The sequence below is a fragment of the Gorilla gorilla genome, chromosome 6 (assembly GCF_029281585.2).
Source record: "Gorilla gorilla gorilla isolate KB3781 chromosome 6, NHGRI_mGorGor1-v2.1_pri, whole genome shotgun sequence".
Classification (NCBI taxonomy): domain Eukaryota; kingdom Metazoa; phylum Chordata; class Mammalia; order Primates; family Hominidae; genus Gorilla; species Gorilla gorilla.
Genome location: NC_073230.2, coordinates 26,082,928 through 26,102,666, shown reverse-complemented (window position 1 = coordinate 26,102,666; position 19,739 = coordinate 26,082,928). Strand labels below are relative to the sequence as shown.

Here is a 19,739-nt window from a genome sequence, read left to right as displayed (position 1 = left end):
AAAGTCAATGTCTAAAAGAGCAATAACTACCCGTTTTTCATCTTCTCTGGAATAAAATATGCTCTTTGTAAAGATTCACAAAATACAAAAAAGACAAATGGGACATCCGGTGCCAGTGTTGCAAAATATAAATGCAGAAAGGGAGTTAATCTACACTTCTTATTTTAGGTATCTGACTAAGGCTGTTTTTGTTTAAACAGTCAAATTTGTCACAGTGGAAAAATTTTCAATTAACTCCAGCAAGGAAAATTTACAAACAAAAGTCACAGAGAAATTCTTGCCTGCCAGATTTGAATTACTTCCTATAAAAGTTACTTTGTGCTATTTGTAAATTTCCGACTATTTACTAGGAAAATGAGTATTTGGAATTTCTTGTTTTCTATGTGTTTCTCAACTACAAATATGACCACTGCAAAGCTGGTATGGCTAACCCTTTTCTAATTTGTACTGTCCCTGAGTGGCCCCAGATGTAGTGAGGAGATGTCTGCTTACTCTCAGTGGGGTGGCAGGGTCTCCCTTTGGTTGAACATCTGGAGGTGATCCCCTAGCAAAGTCGAGCTGTTGCCTTGCTGGCTAGAAAACAGAAGACGAAACATCTGTGGGACAGATAAAGGTGCAAGCCTGTGTGAATCTCTGCTGAGGCCTCATCTGTAAAACACACCGTGTGCCACTCGTCTGACACCAGGTGAGTTACTTCAGTGGGGAACCCAGCAGAGATGAAGAAGAGGGCAGCTGCACAGCTTCTCCTTTGCCTTTTGTTTGTGCTCATACTCATCTGTCAGGCTGTCTCTCTATTCTCTGTGCTACTGTATACCAATTGGGCCGAACACTAAGCATGCCACGGGCAGCCTATGACCATTCTGAGTTTGTAACACACACACACTTATATATACTCAAACAGATGTTGTTCTGTGTGCCAGATACCATCATAATTTATCCAAATTTCGAAAGTCTTCAAGGATTACAACTAAACTTCAATTCTTATCAATCCCTGCTCAGGTCATAATTATAGCAAACTCCTTAATTTCAGAATCTCACATTCCATGTTTAACATCATATATTCTATTGGCACATGATGAAAAATTCATTAAATAATAATTAAAGACTGTCACTAATGTTTACATGTTAGCACTTTAAGTTCACCTCTGTGTAAATTATATAACTTGATACAAGTCTATAAGTCTCTATAAGCATATGTACTTTTAAATAAAATATGCTTAAATTCTATAATTTTAATGTTTCCCACAGAAATCCTTTGCATCCCAACAAATATCTTCAGATACAAAATATCAACTAAGAACAGGATCATGCAAGAATAAATCTGTTCCTCATAAACATCTGATTTTCTGACATTGTCAACATACCATTAAATACAAGTGTTTGAATATGATTATTAAACTATGCAAAGTGACCTTCAATGCAACTCATCACTTTCTTATTTTGCCTCAGATTTTAAGACAGATTGTACTTGGGGAATGGCAATAGCAGAAGTTGTTGTTGGTTTTTTTTTTTTTTTTTTGCTTTTTTTTTCTTTTAAATAAATGTAATATTCTTCCTTTGGAAAATAAAACATTTCCCTTAAGCTCCAAGGAAACTAGATTTAAAAATAATGATAAAATTATGTTTCAATTCACAAATAGATTAGGTATGGACTAACTGTTCTCAAAAACAACATGCAGAGCTTGGAGGGCTTTCAAATTGAGAGGTCTACTTGGAGTAGAACTCCAACCTCAAGCCAAAATAATACTCCATGTCATTTTGCTTCTGTGCATTTTAGGGAAGTAATCAGATAAACCAAAATTAAATAACAAGAGAAGAAAGATTTTCTAAATATTGCTTCATTATTCACACAAATTGAAGTCTAAACTGAAAAATACCATTTCTAAGCAATATTAAAGAGGTTCAAAATTAATCTCAGCACGAAGTGAATTTTTAATAAATGCTGCTTCATCTTTTTAACTCTAAATGATTGTCCAAAACAATGCCTGCAATTAAATTTTTTTTCCTCTGGTTCTCAAAACTTCCTAATATTTCAGTAACTTCAATAAGTGTTCCCTTCTGGGAAGGAAACTGAAGGTTTGTTCCAACTAGTTTGAGAACGTTGCCCACCCATTTTTTCATTCTTCCAATAATTTTTTATTGAGCGTTTACTATATGCCAGGCCTTAGGAAAAGAAAGGTCGATCAAGCAAGATCCCAGCACACAGTAGGGGAGGCAGAAAATTAGCAACTGAAAAATGAAACTTGAAGTGATAGGGAACGATGAAAGAAGGGGTGAGCAGGTGGGTGTTTGTGTTTACTCGTTTGGATGGGCAATAAAGACCCCTCTCAACAGGTAAGGTTTGAGCTGAGACAGACCCCAAAACACAATCAAACCGTGAGAAGACGTGGAGGTTGAGCCTTCCACACAAAACAGTGGCTGGTGCAGCTCCTGGAGGTGGAAGGAGATTCCCCAAAGATAAGAGAGGGGGCCAGTGTGGCTGGAGCCTAGAGAGAGAGGGAAGGGAGGAGATGATGAAGGCAATGGAGGAGGCAAGAATCAGATCATGACAGCCTTGTAGGCCACGTAAAAGTGTTTGGATTTTATCCTACAAACAAGAGGGAGCAAGTAGGGTGTTTTAACCATAACATGATTTGGTTTGCATTTGAAATGATCATTCTGGCTGCTATGGAAGACTGGATTTAGGGAGGCAAAAGTAGAAAGAGGAAGACTGAATTTTCAAAACATACAATCCTCAGCAAGAGTGTGGAATTCTTAACCAAGATTTCTTGGCAGGGGTTGGGGCAGTGTTCTTAACTAGGACAAAAATAAGCAGTTTTCCCTTCTTTTATAGCACTGCGTAATTTTACGTCCTTTTAAAAATTACCTAATAGGATTCTTTCCCTGATAATCTTTCGGATCCTTCAGGTGACAGTATACTTTCTGCCCAAGTTTTCCTCCCTTTCTCTTTAAGAGTAGAAAATAGAGGCACAGTGTGGAAAGGCATCCTTATTTTCTTTGCTAATCATTGATGGTTTGGGAATGGGTCTCAGAACAGACAAAATCTCAAACCAATGAATTACTCTCTCCCAACTCATAAACATCGCCCTTTCCCCCATTGATCAATTCCTTACTTTGGTAAACTGGAAAGCAGGGCAAACCCAATTAAACACAGTGACCAACAAAGGAAACAATCAGCAAAATGAAGCTAAAACCCACAGGATGGGAGAAAATATTTGCAAATTACCCCTCTGACAAGAGATTAATAACCAGGATATATATGGAACTCAAACAACAGGAAAAAAATCTAATAATCTGATTTTAAAATGGACAAAAGATGAATGGACACTTCTCAAAAGACATACAAATGACCAACACTATATGAAAAAATGTTGAACATCATTAACCATCAGAGAAATGAAAATCAAAATTACAATGAGACATCATCTCACCCCAGTTAAAATGCTTTTATCCAAAAGATGGACCGTAATGAATGCAGGTGAGCACGTGGAGAAAGGGGAACCCTCGTACACTGCTGGTGGGAATGTAAATTAGTACAGCCACTATGGAGAACAGTCTGGAGGTTCCTCAAGAAACTAAAAATAGAGCTACCATATGATCCAGCAATCCTACTGCTAGGCATATACCTAAAAGAAAGGAAATCAGTATATCAAAGAGATATCTGCACTCCTGTGTTTGTCACAGCACTGTCCACAATAGCTAAGATTTGGAAGAATTTAAATACTGTATAAGACTTTAGTGGTGCTTATCATGTTTACAAAGCATTTTCAGATATGTTCTCTCATGTAATCCTCACTGTAAACCTCAAAAATTTGCTGTTTATGGAATTATTAAACAAAAAGGTTGAATATCTTGACCAATATTGCAGAACAAATAATTGTGCAAGACCTCAGAAACTTCTCTTGAAAAATCTATCAAGATGATAGATTTTGCAATTCATGTGAGCTATGCATTTGATAGAATCATATTTGATTATAATGATCCGTTTACAGGTCTTTGAGCCACTCAAGGGAAAGAACATGCCTTCTTTATTTTCATTTCCAGAATGAAGTGTAATGGTTGTTAATAGATAAGTCTTTGTGGAACATCATCAATTATTCCATGACCGGAGACTGTTGCAGGAGTTTATATTGCTAGCTGATACAACTAGGTTAATAGCAAGAGAGCAGCAGTACATTTAAGATATGAGAGAATAGCTCTGGATGCAATTCTGCCTGCAGGAAGAGGAATACTCTAGACCAGATGACATTTCAGGGTCACTGTAGTTCCTCAGATTTCATAAGTAGTTAGAGGAAGAGCTGAAAGATACAGGAAAAAAGAACTAAAACCAGGAACTTGCAAGCTACCAAAATATGCAAAAAAAAAAAAAAAAAAAGAGACTGCTACCCACTGGCAGTTTTCATGTCTACAAATCACTTAACTATATTAAAAATTCCTTAGCAAGACCTAATTTTTTCATTCTGTCACATGAAACTACTTGTCAAGGTTGGGAAACAACCAAATTATTTAGCTTCCCTTTCCCTTTGAACTGCCTGGAATCAACATCAATCAAACAATTCACGTGGTTTAATTCCCCAGATATTTTTCTTCCCCCCGTTTTCTTACCTCATAGTCATGTCCAACTATTGTTTTTCTCATTCAATAGAAGCGTCTCTGACTAGATTAACAGTGCAGAGTGAAAAGGAAAGGTCTAGGTCCCTTCCCTTGGCCTCCAAGTTATGAAAGCAGCACTGGGAATGTTTATGGATGCTGCACATTAATCCACTGAAATGGTCATTTTGTTTCTTTTCCAAACACAGGATTTCATCACATCTAATAATAAAGCAACAAGCCACTTTCTGTATGTTAGAAACCATCAACTTGTAATTATATAGTGAAATACATCTATATGAATTCCTTGTGATGATATAAGCTGGTATTGTATAAGTGGATTTTTTTGGAGACCACTACGTATTTAAAAGAATCTATTTATATTGGGCCAATTATCTCAGAATAACATCGATTTAAGGGTAACGTCAAAGTTTCTTTTATAAACCTCTATAGATACATAAATAATCTAGGAGGCTTTTTGCTGTTATAAAATTAAGACTGCCTTTCAATGCTTGCTAAAGTTTTTGGACATACTATCCATGTAATGGGCAAAATGTAATCCTAAATTGGTGATTAAAAGACCCTGCATGGAAACAAGCTGTCAAATGGATGGAGAGAAATTAAACCTGACAACACTAATGCCTGCTTTCCTAAATGAAAGCCCAGTTCCAGTTTCTACTCATCCATTTTTCAAAACATAAAACAAGGCATTTTCCAACCACCCATAGATGAGATGCCAACATTTGCATTTCAGTTGAACCTGATGAAGTCGGTAACTTCCAGCTTCAGGCTTGCCCAGAACTTCCGTGAGAAGATGTTTGTCCAATCTAAAACAACGGCAATGTGACAACATGCAAGAAAGGAATGAAATGTGGCCTGGCTGTAGTTGGCTCTGTACTGCATTCACTCTGCACCGTTTGGAAAGCCTTATAATGCAACAGGATATCTGAATGTCTCACCGTCAGGTCCACGTGCAAAGACTGCCAAGTGAGTAACTTGAAGGAGGTCAATGTGTGGAAAGTTGGGAGGCAGAGCTGGGAAAGGGGATTTCTTCATCGTGGCAAATCTAAACCGGTGCAAAAGAAAAATAAGATCACCCTACTTTTTTTAATGTTTGTTTGCCTTGTTTTTAACTGTGAATTTTCTACTTTTAGACAAAAATAAAATTAGGAAAAGCCGGTTTCCTGCTTGGTCATAAAATAAGACTGTAATCATAAGCACAAATGATTAAGGACAGGCTTTTGTGTCATACAACCTATGCTAGGATTTCAGCTCTGCACTAGCCCTGCCACCTTGCTCAATCTACTTCAGCCCTGTAAAATTAATTTTCTTGAACTAAAAAAGAGTGAGTTGTTAAGGTTGAAGGGATGATAGACGTAAGAATTCTGGTATGGAGTCCAGCTTATAGTAGATCCTCCATATAAAAGTGAGCTGATAGTTTTTAAATGACCCTACCCTAAGGTATCTATGGAGAAGGTACTGAAAAGATGCACAGTGCCTAAAATAAGGGGAGGAAGAGGTACACTAGAAGAAATAGGTGCAGCAAAAAGTCAAAAGTGGGTAAATGGCCCTTGTGTAATTATACTTAACATTTAATTTGCTTACAAGTAAGCCATGGATAGAATTACATCAGAATACAGCTAATATAAAGTATCTGTTTGAGAATATGAAGTATAACTTTAAAAAAATGTAAACTTTTGGAATACACACACATGTAAAGAATTGTTCTTCTAATTAATCTCCTTCTCAAAATATATACTTTTTTCAATAGTGCACAAAATAGTTCTACATTATAACTGCCTTCAGGGACACTTTACAAGGCAACACATTAACACACACACAGGCATGCATGCTATGTTTGTATGTGACCACAAGCATGAAAGAATATACTCTCTTAGGTTACTGTGGATGGAGGGTTGGGGACAGGGAATGGGTATAAATCAAGAGGATTTCAGAGAATATATAACATTCATGTTAGAAAATTATGTCAAAAGAGGAATAATACAGATACTACTCAAATAAACAGTCAAATTCTCTTCCAAAAGCTAATGAAAGCTCCCCATTAGCTCAGATCCAGCATTTGAGCATAATTATATTCATGCCTTGCTTGTCAGAACATAAACATAACATCTACCTGTTTTAATAAGGGCAACACAGGACATCTGCTTGACCTCACATTTACTGGTCTTGTCTTAGATATATTTTTATTATGATAAAATAGCACTCATGTCAAAATGCCTAAGTATCACAGTAATAAATATACAATAAATACTTATATCTAGACCGAACCTTGGCATATATAAGATATCATCTCATGATTTATGTAAGATTTTAAAAAAGTGTTGGCTGATAGCCAGTCATAGGAATGCACAAGATATTTATCACAGAGCATATAAGAAAGGAAGAAAGCAAGAGAACAAGCGAGCAAGCAAGAAAGAAAAAGAAAGGGAGTGAGATATAATAAGAACAAGATAATCCAGAGAAGTAATTAACTCAAGTTTTATTTCCTTAAAGATATCAGTTTTGTTTCTCATGTCTCCTTTCCTAATACTTAACACACTGTATTACTGTTTTTTTTTTTTTTTTTTTGAGATGGAGTTTCACTCTTGTGGCCCAGGTTTGGAGCACCATGGCAGGATCTTGGCTCACTGCAACCTCTGCCTCCTGGGTTCAAGCGATTCTCCTGCCTCAGCCTCCTGAGTAACTGGGATTACAGGCATGTACCACCACGCCCGGCTAATTTTCTGTATTTTTAGTAGAGACAGGGTTTCTCCATGTTGGTCAGGCTAGTCTCGAACTCCCCACCTCAGCTTATCCACCCACCTCGGCCTCCCAGAGTGCTGGGATTACAGGCATGAGCCACTGCACCCGGCCTGTATTACTGTTTATTTCAATAATTCACTTCCTGCTCCCCATCCTATAAGCTCCATGAGGACACTGAAGGTTGTTTTCTTAGTGCTTAAAACTGTGTCTGCACACAGTATTTAATGATTTGTTTAACGCATCCATACGTAGATTAATAATTCATTAAAGTAAGTACTAAACAAAGTATAAATTTTCTTAAAATTTCTGCTCTTATGGATTTAATGGAATGAATATGAAAAACAGATATTAATAAAGATATTAATATTCTAGTTAAAATAGAAACTGCTAGGCATGAATCAGTGCAATTCTATTAATACTATTTCAGAGAAATAAAGAATAATGTTGTCAAGGGGATGGGGCATGGCAGAGATCTATGTCAAATTACCTCACAACAAAAATGCCTAAAGAGATTTTGAAAAATTTCTATATATCATTCAGATAATGAAGTGACTAGAGATTTGCCCATTTATTTTTTAGGCAGTGCTTAGAATACTTCTTTAAAATCATCAGTATGTCTAAACAACTGTTACGTATTCTGTTTTAATCAATTACAGTTTTATTTCACCAGAAAAAAAATCCTGTGGTAATATTTAAACTTGAAATGGGCCCAGGAGAAAATTACCAATACCTTATTACTTTTTGTTTCATATTTTGTATTTGAGGGAAGTTCTACTTTAGAAACTCTTTTTTCCTCCAATGAGAAAAGCAAGGTGTACTGGCAAAAACATCAGTCTTCCCTTGATGCTGGTATAAAGAAACTCTTGATTTTTTGAAAAGGTTCTTCCATGGTATTGGGGAAAAATGATATAAAAGAATGTGCAATGACATCATTGCACAAAAATATTAATACCATATATTAGCAATATAACCTGTTTAATGCATTTCTGATTTGTAAAATGTCTCAGAAAACAAAAGATCAAATGTTGTAAGCCTTGATTTCCTTATGATTAAACTTCTCAAAACAGTTTCAGTGAAAAATAGAATATTCAAACTCATGAGCAGAGATAAATCATTCTCACAGGGTTTCCTCTCCAGCCCAGCACTCTCCTTTCTGACTTTCCCCATTATTTACTGGCAGATATAACAGTATAAATACTAGACAAGCCCATTCCAGGGATATTTCTGCTAAGCCCTTGAACACTTACACCATAACTATAAGAGGCAAATAATGTTAGAACACACAACTATCCCACAAATATCCCAAATATGATATTAAAGTATAAGGCAACAGGTAGGTAAATTATTTTGTATGATTAATAACAGTTACATTATGTAGTTACACTGAACATGAATATTTTATAAACACATTAAAATAATAGCAAGATATGAAAAACTCTTTCAAATTCAATAAGTCAATCATTGCATCACCCATGCCCCTAAAACTATAGCTTTGTTTCTAATGCTTCTGAAGATTATTAGTAATTCAAACACATTACTACAAATTTTATACCAGGAAGCCCATCATATTTAATCTGATACAGGTTTAGAAATAATCCTACTTATATTTTCTTGTTCCCACTTCATTTTTTGTTTCTCTAAATTCCTCAAAAAAGAATCATAAAAAGGAAATAAAAGAAGATATATTCAAATATGTCATTTGTATGTCGACATCTTCATGTGTGCCTGTATTTCCTGCTATAAGTATCTCAAGAGTAAGGACCATTGCTTCAGTTTGAATGGGTTTCATAAAGGTTCATCCATGGAAATGGGGAAAAATGACAAAATTTCTGTGGTGATTTCTTACTAATGGGCATTCTAAATGGTTAAATCAAGTATGCAGCACTATATTATACAGAAACATGTTAGGTTTGGGCATCTAAGTTATGAATCTGACCCAATGTGAAATAAACATCCTTGTCACCTCACGGAAGCAGGTGAACACTAGCCATTCACTTCTTAAGCGTTCTATTGTGAATATTTCAGGATAGGACATGGGTTTGATATTTTCTTTAATAAGCTTCCTCTCTGTCCCCTTAGACAACTGAGGGCAGGTAAAATATTTTCAAAATCTGGAGAATACCCAATGTGCATATGCCAACTTGATTAAACATATGGAATACATACTTGGAGAAAAGCCAACTGGCGACCTGCTTGAGTCATCTAAACACCCAAGCTGAGAGAGGTTAACATATAAAGATCAGCTTTGGACTTTGAAGTTTTCTGGTCTTCATTTTGCCTAATTAAGACAAGATTTAATAATCAAACCACTGTACAAACATGTACCTAAAAGTATAGGTTTGTTTCTAATTTTGGGAAGAATTCTTAACAGATTCAAAGGAATCAGCTCCACATGGGAAAAGGCCTCTGATAAGATTTGCTTTTCTCATTGCTAAAATGCAAATGCCTGCTTTTCATCTGAGTTTTATCCAGTGTGACTGAGGTTAGCATTCGCCTGTCAAAATCTCGAGTTTGATACTGAAAAGGAAAGATTCTGATATTAGCACACCATCTGAATCTGAAACAGTGGCAATTAGTTAATAAAAAACTGTATTCCAAAATATTCTTAAAGGTATTCATAGAAACCATTTGTAGATCACAATTTCAAAGGGAGTAATTTACCTACTTTACCACAGTAGAATATATACACATCCATGTGTTTCTAGGAAATAGAACCAAGCATAGCAGAAAAGTCTACCTACTATCTAATACTGGTTTTATAAACAAACCTAATTCTAGATCAAAACACTATACGGCAAAAAAATGAGATCCCCAATCTTCCCTCCCACATACATTTCTTGCACTAAACAGTGGACAATTTTTCAAGAATACCTAATAATTTTAAGTTGTGCTGAAAGGCCACAAAACAAATAAACAAACCTAACTCTACCATAATATAGAAAACATATGCAGAGTCACATACAAGTCAGTGAGTATTATGCCATTAGTCAGAGAAGGAAATTGGCTCTCTCCTGAAGATACTGAGTTGATATAAAATAATTTGATATGAAACCGAAATAATTTGCTAAATTTAGAGAAGTGCTACAGCAATAAAATAGGCATTATCTAATGACACAGAAAGGGTCTGCAATGTATACTAAAAGGTTAGAGAGAGAGTTGTCCCTGCCAGCCACCCCATCTCTAGCACCCCAATCCCACACATACTTTTGCTACTTTAAGAGTAGCAAAGGGCTAGGCTGGAAAACTTTCTGTTCGGAAGCATGGTATCCAACCCATGCTTCCTTCATGGCTCTGCCCTTGTTACGATGGAGGCCAAAAGAAGAGAAAAACTCCACCAACACTTGCCATAAAACCAGCAAGTGATGAAGATCCCTTTCCCCTACTGCCATTAGAAAGATGATTAAGCCTCTGCCCATTAGAGTTTATTTTGTTTTGTTTTGTTTCTTTCTTACATCATAGTACAACAAAGTTATTACTAAGCCAGGTTTTAGCTATCCATTTATCAGTAAACAAAGTATCAGTTTGCAATATCATGCCTCTCATGCCTCTGTAACATAACTTGTAGATGATACAGCACAAAGGCAAGGGAATAGAATTTTAATACTCAGGACCTTAATATTTTCCAGGAATTTTCCAGGAATAAGAAGATGGTGCTTTTTTAAGCCTACCACAGCAAAAAGTAGTGGAAAAACTGTCCAGACCAGGTTCTTTAATATCATTTTGCTTACAAATTCATAGAAAATCCTTTACTGGCCTGTCTGATATTATGCTGCAATCACTGTTTCTTTGTAGTTGCCTCAGCAGGAGAGCTCCTAAGGATGTGGTACGGTACAGACATCCGCTGTCTATTTTAGCAACATTAAGACTTCCAGGAAGAAATGATCACAAGTTTCCGAGAAACTACTCCAAACGCTTATTGGAATGAAGTGGGGCATTCGCAAAATTAACGTAGATGCATACAAGTTGCTGAGAAGTGCCTTACTGGCTAATCTTGGCCTATCTGTCATCACCTGTACAAACTTTTTGACATGTCAATGCACCACATTCAAGTCTGCCTCAAACCTTTTCTGCAACACTAAAAAATGAGGCTCCACATACATATGCCCGTATGGGCTTGTGTACCAAAATAGATACCTGATCATAAAAAGATCTTGCGAATGTATCATCTCAATTTTGCTACAAATGTCTTATGAACATAATGGTGGTTAAAACACTGATATTGTGATGGTGTCCTTGAGCCAAGAAAGCAGGCTTAGGATGATTACACCCTTTTTGCTGTGACTCCCATCAACATTCCTCTTAGACACCCATATCAGTGAAGAGATACCCAATTTCCAAACTGGCGGTTAGAACATTTTGACTTGGCTTGGAGGCTTACTTTGTTCATGTGGATCTGCTGCTGGTATTGCTTCTGCTTCTCCAAGAATTGCTGGTGTTGCTGTTGAATGACCAGCTGAGCCAACGTGCTCTGAGGCAAAGGTGCAGACTGGGTTCGGTTCAGGGGTCTGTGACGGGGCAATTTGTGGGCACCTCTAATGCCAGGTGAAATTCTCTCTTTTGTTGCCAAGGGAGACTGAGGATGTAAGGGAACTCCACCTGAAAAAAAAAAATACATGTATATGTGTGTATACACACACACACACACACACATACACACACACACACAATTTTAAGAAAAGATAAGAAGCCAAAGAAAACAGACACATGGTATAAACTGTAAGAAAATTAGTGAATTAGTGATGCTACCAGGCAAACAACAGAAGAATAGGTCAGGTGTGGGAAGAGAGAAATGTCAAGGCATTGGACAGGTACGCATCTGACCATACGACTCACCACAGTCTAGTTTGGTATGAATAAAGGTTAAATGAGGTGAGTCCTCCTACCCCAAGTGGATCTGAAGGAATAAATAAAGATGATAGCCTTTCCCACAGTACCAGGTATCAGGGAAACTTTTGTATAGCACTGTGGATCTCTATCAGGGTCTTGAGTAAAAGAGACATTATCCTGGATCACTAATAAAATAAAACCCTAAAATGACCTGCAAATGGTGCCATAATGAATTACCAGCTACAAGAAGCTTTTGCTGTCGCATTTGTTCTTTCAATAATAAATGCTGCAGGAGAGCCTGGTGGCTGCTGTTGGGTGGCTTTCCCTCTAAAGTAACGTGAGGGTGGCTGGAAGATGCCGGGATGCTGCCTCCATACTGCCCAGGCAGAGGAACACCTTGCCTAAGCGTCTGCGTCTCACACTTCTGCTTTTCTTTGAGTGAATTCGAAGCCTGTGTTGAGAAATAACAAAGATGTTAATCCTCTTTCATCCACGTGGGTCACTGGGTCTCTAAATCATTAGACAAGTTTCCTATGCCGTAGCTTCCCAAAACAAAAGCCCCAACTTACCCAATGGCTAAGCAGGGAAAATGGAATTTTTAAACTAACTCAGTTCAAAAAAGAAGGAATAAAAATAGGGTTGGAGCACTGAAGACAATTTAATATTGTCATTGTATTGAACATAAAAAGGTTTTATAATTAAAATCAGAAGTGATGCTACATACACAATTTTAGGTGGAAAGAATAAATTCAAGAGATCTATTATACATGACGATGACTACAGTTAATAACAATATATTGCACATGTGAAAATTTCTCAGAGAATAGATTTTCAGTGTTCTCACCATAAAAAATAAGTATGTGAGACAATGCATATGTTAATTAGCTTGATTAAGTCACTCTATGATGTATACATGTGTCAAATCATTATGTTGTAAACCACAAATATATGTACCTTTTATACGTCAATAAAAAAATAAAAAATGCTTATTTCAGGCTTAATAAGTGGAAAGTACATTTCCAAAATATTTTATACACTGTTTAAGTTAAAGGCATACTGGAGAGGTAAAATTTATTCAAAGACTATATCATGGGGATTAAGAAGCTGGAGATAAGATGGACTGTAATTTTAGAGTTGCAAGCAAAAGGAACAATTTACCCTTTCTCTACATGGCTTCTAATAATTTCACAGGGCTGTAAGTGTCCAATGTTTAATTTTTTAAATTAAATTCTTAAAATAACCCAATGAAAGGAGGTAAAAATATGCAGAAATTTGATTTAAACATTTTATATTAATTCATAACAGATACCCAAATCTCTAAATATTGAAAATGACACTCTAGATATTTTGTATAATAAACTACAAAAAATGCTATTAAGAACTTGAAATGTATGATAACACAATAATAAGGCAATAATAATTATATCATCAATAGCAATAATGAATTATCCTATTCAAAGGATTTAATGAATGGTGGTCATTTTGCTATTACAAAAGCAGGACTCTAATACCTCAAAATTATGTGGCATGTTTCTTTTCAAAACTCATGTTTCATCTTTCAAAATTGCTGTGCACCAGGGAGGCGAAGCAATTTTCAGCAATGGAGAAACTGAAGGACAAAGAGGTAAGTGGTTTGTCTGAGTCACACAGCAAGTCAATGCAATGTTTAATCTAGAAGTGATTCCTTGTCCTGGCCTCTTTTCCTTAAAATTTCCCAGTATTCAGTGTAGAAATGGAATACTACAAATCCCGTTGGCAAAGCAATGCTAAACTTGAAAAATTAATTGTGATGGCCTCATCCACACCAAAATGGAAGCAAAGAAAAATGAAACTTTAATCCAAACCACATTGGTTTATTCATCCAATGGTACCAAATCGTATTACCTCTGAAACATTAAATGGCCTGGCTTTAGTACTTGTTCCTTTGGGAAAAAATTTTCCCTGACCACATTAAAAGTGGTCCATGTGTGAGTTATTGAGAGGAGTGGCTTAGAACATACAAAAATAAGTAAAAATAAAATGCCTATTCATGTGTCATAAGAAGTTTTGGGGTTGGTATTTACTTATCATTAGAAGAGACAGGAAATAGAGAAGGAAAAATAATTTTTAATTAGCGATAACTGTAAAATATTATCCATGAATATTTATTTTTAGTTTCATTCCTAATTCCTTTTTTTGTTTTTCATTTCATTTACAAATGTTTCATGTGGAATTTTAAGAGCATAGCTGAATTCAGTATTTTCGATGCTTTCTTTTATAATCCCCAGATATAAGACAACATCCAAATTTCGTTTTTTCCTCATTGGTATAAGAACACAGTACCACATAAAATGACATTATAGTCTATTGACAATACCAGATGTTATATCTCTTAGGTTGATTTTAAAATATGTATTGAAACTATGTATTGAACATACAAGTGAACTTGACACATTCAACTCAGTGGAAGACTTGAAGGTAAAGATTGGCCAAACTGGTGATGAGAGTTGGAATAAATTTCTCTCTAAACCTAATGTATCATATGACCCCTGTATATATACAATTTAATTAACTAACATTTCAGAGATGAATTATTCTGGATAAGGCCCACACATTTTTTACAACTAAAACTGACACTGTTTTAGGGAATATGCCTAGAATAATTATTGCCATCTTCTGCTAGTATGACAATAACATTTCAAGTTTAGCTCTGCTTTGGCAAAGAGATCTCTAGTATTCCATTTTCTCTGCTGAGTACTAGGAAATTTTAAGGCAAAGAGTCCAGAACAAGGAATCACTTCTAGGCCTTCATGTAACAGTATGATACAGTGACTGCTTTCTTCCCGAAAGAGCCTATTTCAGTTGTCAGGACTTTTAAACTAATTGATTCACTTTGAATCTTCTGGGAATAGTTTAATATTTTTCTTAGAGAGTTTTTCCAGATACATATTCACCAGTACCAGAGAGTCAGTAACTTAAATTCCCAAAATAAACTCATTCACAAAATAAATTCTATAAACATATGCTGCTGTGCTTTCGAAGCTGTAGCTCTCAGCACTGCCCTGGCTTGTGTTCCAGGTCTGCCATTTACTGGCTCTGTGATCTTGTGCTTTGAAACTCTCCAAGTCTCAGCTTCTCCTTCTGTAAAAACGTGGGCTGTAATCTCTGTTTCACAGGATGGCTATGTGGAGCTATTAAAATAATATATCTGGAAAGTGCTTTTTTTTTTAAAGCTATAAACCATTATACAAATGTTAGTTATTATGTTTACATATGATTATGTGAACCAGGATAATTCTGACTTGAAATTAGACTGAATGTCTTTGAACAACACAGCAAATAGCAAACAGTGAAGGAGATGCTGGCTCTGTCAAGTTTTTCTAAAGTCTAAATACATAAAACATGAAAGAGAGTTCCCCTGTGAAAAGATATTGCTTAGGTTGATTAAGGCTGATGCTGTGCAATGACTTACATTGAGCTGGGATGGCACTGCGGGAAGCCCCAAGGTAATGTTGGGCAAAGAAGGAGAGGTATAAAGACTTAGCAGGTTCATGGAATCTTCATGAATTAGAATGCGTTGCTGTGAAACCATTTGCTGTTAAAAAAAGAGGAGAGTCTCAAAATACCACAGTATCACAAATTTTACTGTAAAATGTTCTCATTTCAGAAAATGGGTCTTACCATAATTAAGAAAAGATTTTAAGTATTTATTTTATGACTTCGGTATCCAAAAGTTATAATGTAAAATTTAAATAAAAAATTTCTTCCAAAGACATAGTTATAAAATCTGAATAAAAGGCATCTATGTTCATTTTTTGCAAATTCATTTATAAAATTCTGGCTATACAAAATATGGTCAGCATGTTTGTCATCTGCTGATAAAGTACAATGATAAAACTGGATAATTCTGATTAGTATGTCTACTTCTTTTGTATTACTCAGTGAAAAAAATATGTATATAATGCCACCACAGTCATTATCTTCATCTGATTCTTCATTTAATGTCAGTTTATTGATGGGCAAACTGACACAAGAAAAATCTTAGATTAAATATCACCATATAGGGCTTCCATAGTAATCACGTCTTTTTTACTTATAAACATTTATGAATAGACAATTCTGTGTGGTGTATTTTTAGATCATTCATATTCAGAAACTAAAGTAAATGTTAAAATGTTATGAGTCCTATGCCACAATAGGCTTCATTTACACTGAAATATCCTGAACATTTTGGCATCACTGTGCTTTTTACAACAAATACCTTTTTTTAATCCATTACTAAGAGTCATGTTTTCCCACATGTGGCCTAATATGGTTGCTTGAATTACATTTTCTGTTTAACTCTTGCCTCCCTCCCAGAACTTTTATACAATAAGAGTTACAAAGGTCTTATTAGACTAAGGAACTCTGGCCTGATATGGTCCCCAAGGGAACAACATCCCTGAAAAAGAATACTCCATGTAACAGTATGACACAGTGACTGCTTTCTTCCCAAACAAAAAGCATATGGGACTCCAATAATAGACCACCTCCAAGAGGGATATTGCACACACGGGCTTTGACTAAAGTAAATATAATAACTTGTCAAGCATGTTTGGGGGAGCTGTAGATTTTCCCCTGGACAAACCTGGGATATCAATTAACCAGGGAAAATATCATGTGCTAATACAATGCAACCTCAGAATGTCACTGAAGAGTGATGCACCACCAAAACACAGGATGTTATTCCAAAACATCATCTCAATCATACGTTTGTTTGGAGATGAGTCTTAGTCTTAACATAATAAGAGCACAGGGTTAAACGTGGAGTTTTCTCATTGCAACTTGGAACTCAAAGCTAGTTCAGATTTTGTTACTTCTTAAAGGAACATGTCAGATATTTGTGCATGAAAACCAAGAGGTATGTTGAAAGCAGTAACATTACATTGACTTTATATGCAGCCCTTTACAAAATTAGTTGTCTAAGTGACATAGCATGAAGATTGTTGGGAACGATTTTAAAATTACAATGTGTGGGGTTGCAATTTTATTTTATGAGATATCAGACAGAGTTGCATACTTGCTGTAAACAAAAAGGCAACCTACTCTTTTACTCATACAAATAATAAGCTTTTCACGAAAATTGTAAGTATAGAATACATACCTATACAAGAACAAAAGGAACACACAAGGAAGTAAAAATATTTTAACTAGCTTATTGGCAGTAAATAGTAATTTAAAATAAAAGGATATGTTACTCACTTATCTGTATTCATTGAAGAGAAAATAAGTGTGGAAAAATAAGCATTTTAAATAGGGCATAATATTCATTTAAGGTTATATCTCCTTCTCACAGCACTAAGATATGGACTAGGGGATTTGACATGGACTGGGAGAATGGCACAAAAAATATTATAGACCTCACAAAAGAGTTTTCTTTGTTTCCCAGAGAGAATTTCTGTGATATCCTCCCACCACATCACAGGAACCAGACTTAAACTAAAATGAGAAATAGATTATCTTCTCAGACGTAATAATGGCAGCAACACACTGGCTCCTCACACTGGCTTTGACTAAAGTGAAGAGATTTGGGGACAGTCTTACTCTGGGATTGCAGATCTTTGTAGTTTCCTATAAAACTTGAGTGGCTCCATTTCCTCTGGCAGTGTACTGATATTCAGCACCTACCATGGTGCCCTGGGCCAGAATTTTTTGGAGGCTAACCTGTTCTTCACAGGCACTCTCAAGCTACCATTATACTCATGCTGTCGATGAGGAAACTGAGTCATTTCCCCAATTTTGCTTCCATGTGGGACCAGCAACTAAACCTTTAAACTGACCAAGGCTATGAGATTTGTTGACAGTTGCTGCTACAGGGAGTATGACTCTGCAGCCACTGCTGGAAGACAGGGGAACCACAGAAAAGTAGGGAGAATGGTGGTGGCTTTGGAGGAGAAGAGGAAGCAAACTCAGGCTCTGAAGCTCATGGCAGGAATAAAGGAGTGCAACTGGGAGTCAGGGGACTTGGGCACAAGAAAAAAGCTCCGGTGACTTTATAAATGTCAGGATCTTCAAGTCATGGAGACAATTCTTGATGAAGCAAGGATGGTTCTATGTCCCCCATATCTACTAGGTATAGTTGGTTCTTCCCAAAGACTATTAACTGGTATGTCATCTTCATAGAAACTTTACAGACCCGGACATTGCTTAGCTTATCTCCTTGGATTACAGATAAGGAAACAGGCACAGCATTTATGTAGACTTTCAAGGTCTAGGATGACTTCAGAGAATTGAAAAACCATTTCCCTTGAATTATTTTCTTTAAATACAGCTTTCCTCAACTACGCTTTTTGATCAGAGCAGTCTATCTGTTCCACGTTTATCTCTTAATAAGACCTGGAGCCATAGTCTACACTGCTAATTGAGTACAGACACACTTTAAAGTCAGACTAAAAGATTGGGAGGGGTACCATTCACCTGACACAATGAAAGATCCTGACTAGCATTCTTGCAAGGCTGGAAGACCATCCCACCTTACCACCTTAGCATTGCGGTGAGCTCACAAGTGTTTTCAGACAAAGCCAAGATTTTTCCAAGAAGAAGTTTTGAATCTGGCCCAGCCCTTAAATCAGTGCTTTGCTATGATGCCAATACTTCGCAGTTTAGAACATGGAAATGACGGTTTTAATCTGAAAATTTTTCAGAACCAAAAATTTTTATTGTGGTTAGATAAAATGAATATAGTAAATGTATGAATAGCTATTGTTTAACCTTCACAAAACAATTAACGAGTAACTTCTCTGTGTTAGATTAATGGTGTTGGGTGCAAGGCGTACAAAGATGTCCTATAAAACACCAATTCACATGGTAGTTAGGTGCACAGAAAAGTAAAGAGCTAATTCTTTGACTTGTGATAATTACTGTAATTAGAGGAAGGAGCATTATGTTAGGACATGAGATATGAAATGGGCCAAGTGCTGAGGTAGGGGTGGCCTACTCACATTTTACTAAGGCTCTTCAAAATCGTATTTAATCTCTCTCCTGTTATGTCAATAGGAGGGGCATCTCATAAATAATATTTGTAATTCAAATGAATACAAAACACATAGACTGAAACATTATGCCTCTCAATAGAGCTATTTATGTGGAATTTAAATTAAGCCACTGATTTCAATTAAAAGAGTCAGAATCTCTTCCAAAAGGGGCACTGGCTAAAATTAGAAAAATGGACAATGTCAACTGTTACAGGGATTTAGAAAGGTAAAAACTCTCATATAATGCTGGTGGGACAGTAGTCTGGTACAGCAATTCTGTTGAAATTTAAACCAAAATAATTATACTGTATACCATGACCCAGTGATGGCTTTGCCGGGAATTCTAACTTCGAGAAATTATCTCATTAAGCTGTAGGATGATGGGCCATGGTATATATTGAAGGGCACCAGGACATCTACCTCGGGGAATCAGTACGCGGCAGCACCCATCATGGATTTTTATGGTGATTGAAAGCACACCATTAGACTTCTGCATCCATAAAGACATGGTGTCTGGATCTAAAAACACACGCTTAGTGATAAAAGCAAGAAAATGGAATGATGCAG

At 36.1% G+C, this 19,739-nt stretch overlaps 1 protein-coding gene and 1 long non-coding RNA gene across 5 annotated transcripts in view; one reads left to right on the top strand and one right to left on the bottom strand.

Annotated features, from left to right (window-relative positions):
* The window catches only part of HDAC9 (histone deacetylase 9), an 857,715-nt gene that overhangs the window by 347,665 nt on the left and 490,311 nt on the right, over positions 1-19,739 (bottom strand). For all 4 annotated transcript variants that reach the window (XM_063708393.1, XM_063708395.1, XM_063708394.1 and 1 more), the window contains 4 exons: positions 15,632-15,754; positions 12,418-12,631; positions 11,732-11,949; positions 493-573 (listed from right to left, as the gene is read on the bottom strand). In XM_063708393.1, the coding sequence (XP_063564463.1) occupies positions 493-573; positions 11,732-11,949; positions 12,418-12,631; positions 15,632-15,754 (636 nt within the window). The remainder of the gene's footprint in view (positions 1-492; positions 574-11,731; positions 11,950-12,417; positions 12,632-15,631; positions 15,755-19,739) is intronic.
* On the top strand, positions 582-10,096 carry LOC129523799 (uncharacterized). The gene is made up of 3 exons (XR_008667423.1): positions 582-685; positions 5,345-5,577; positions 7,183-10,096. It is a non-coding gene; the product is annotated as an uncharacterized lncRNA (long non-coding RNA).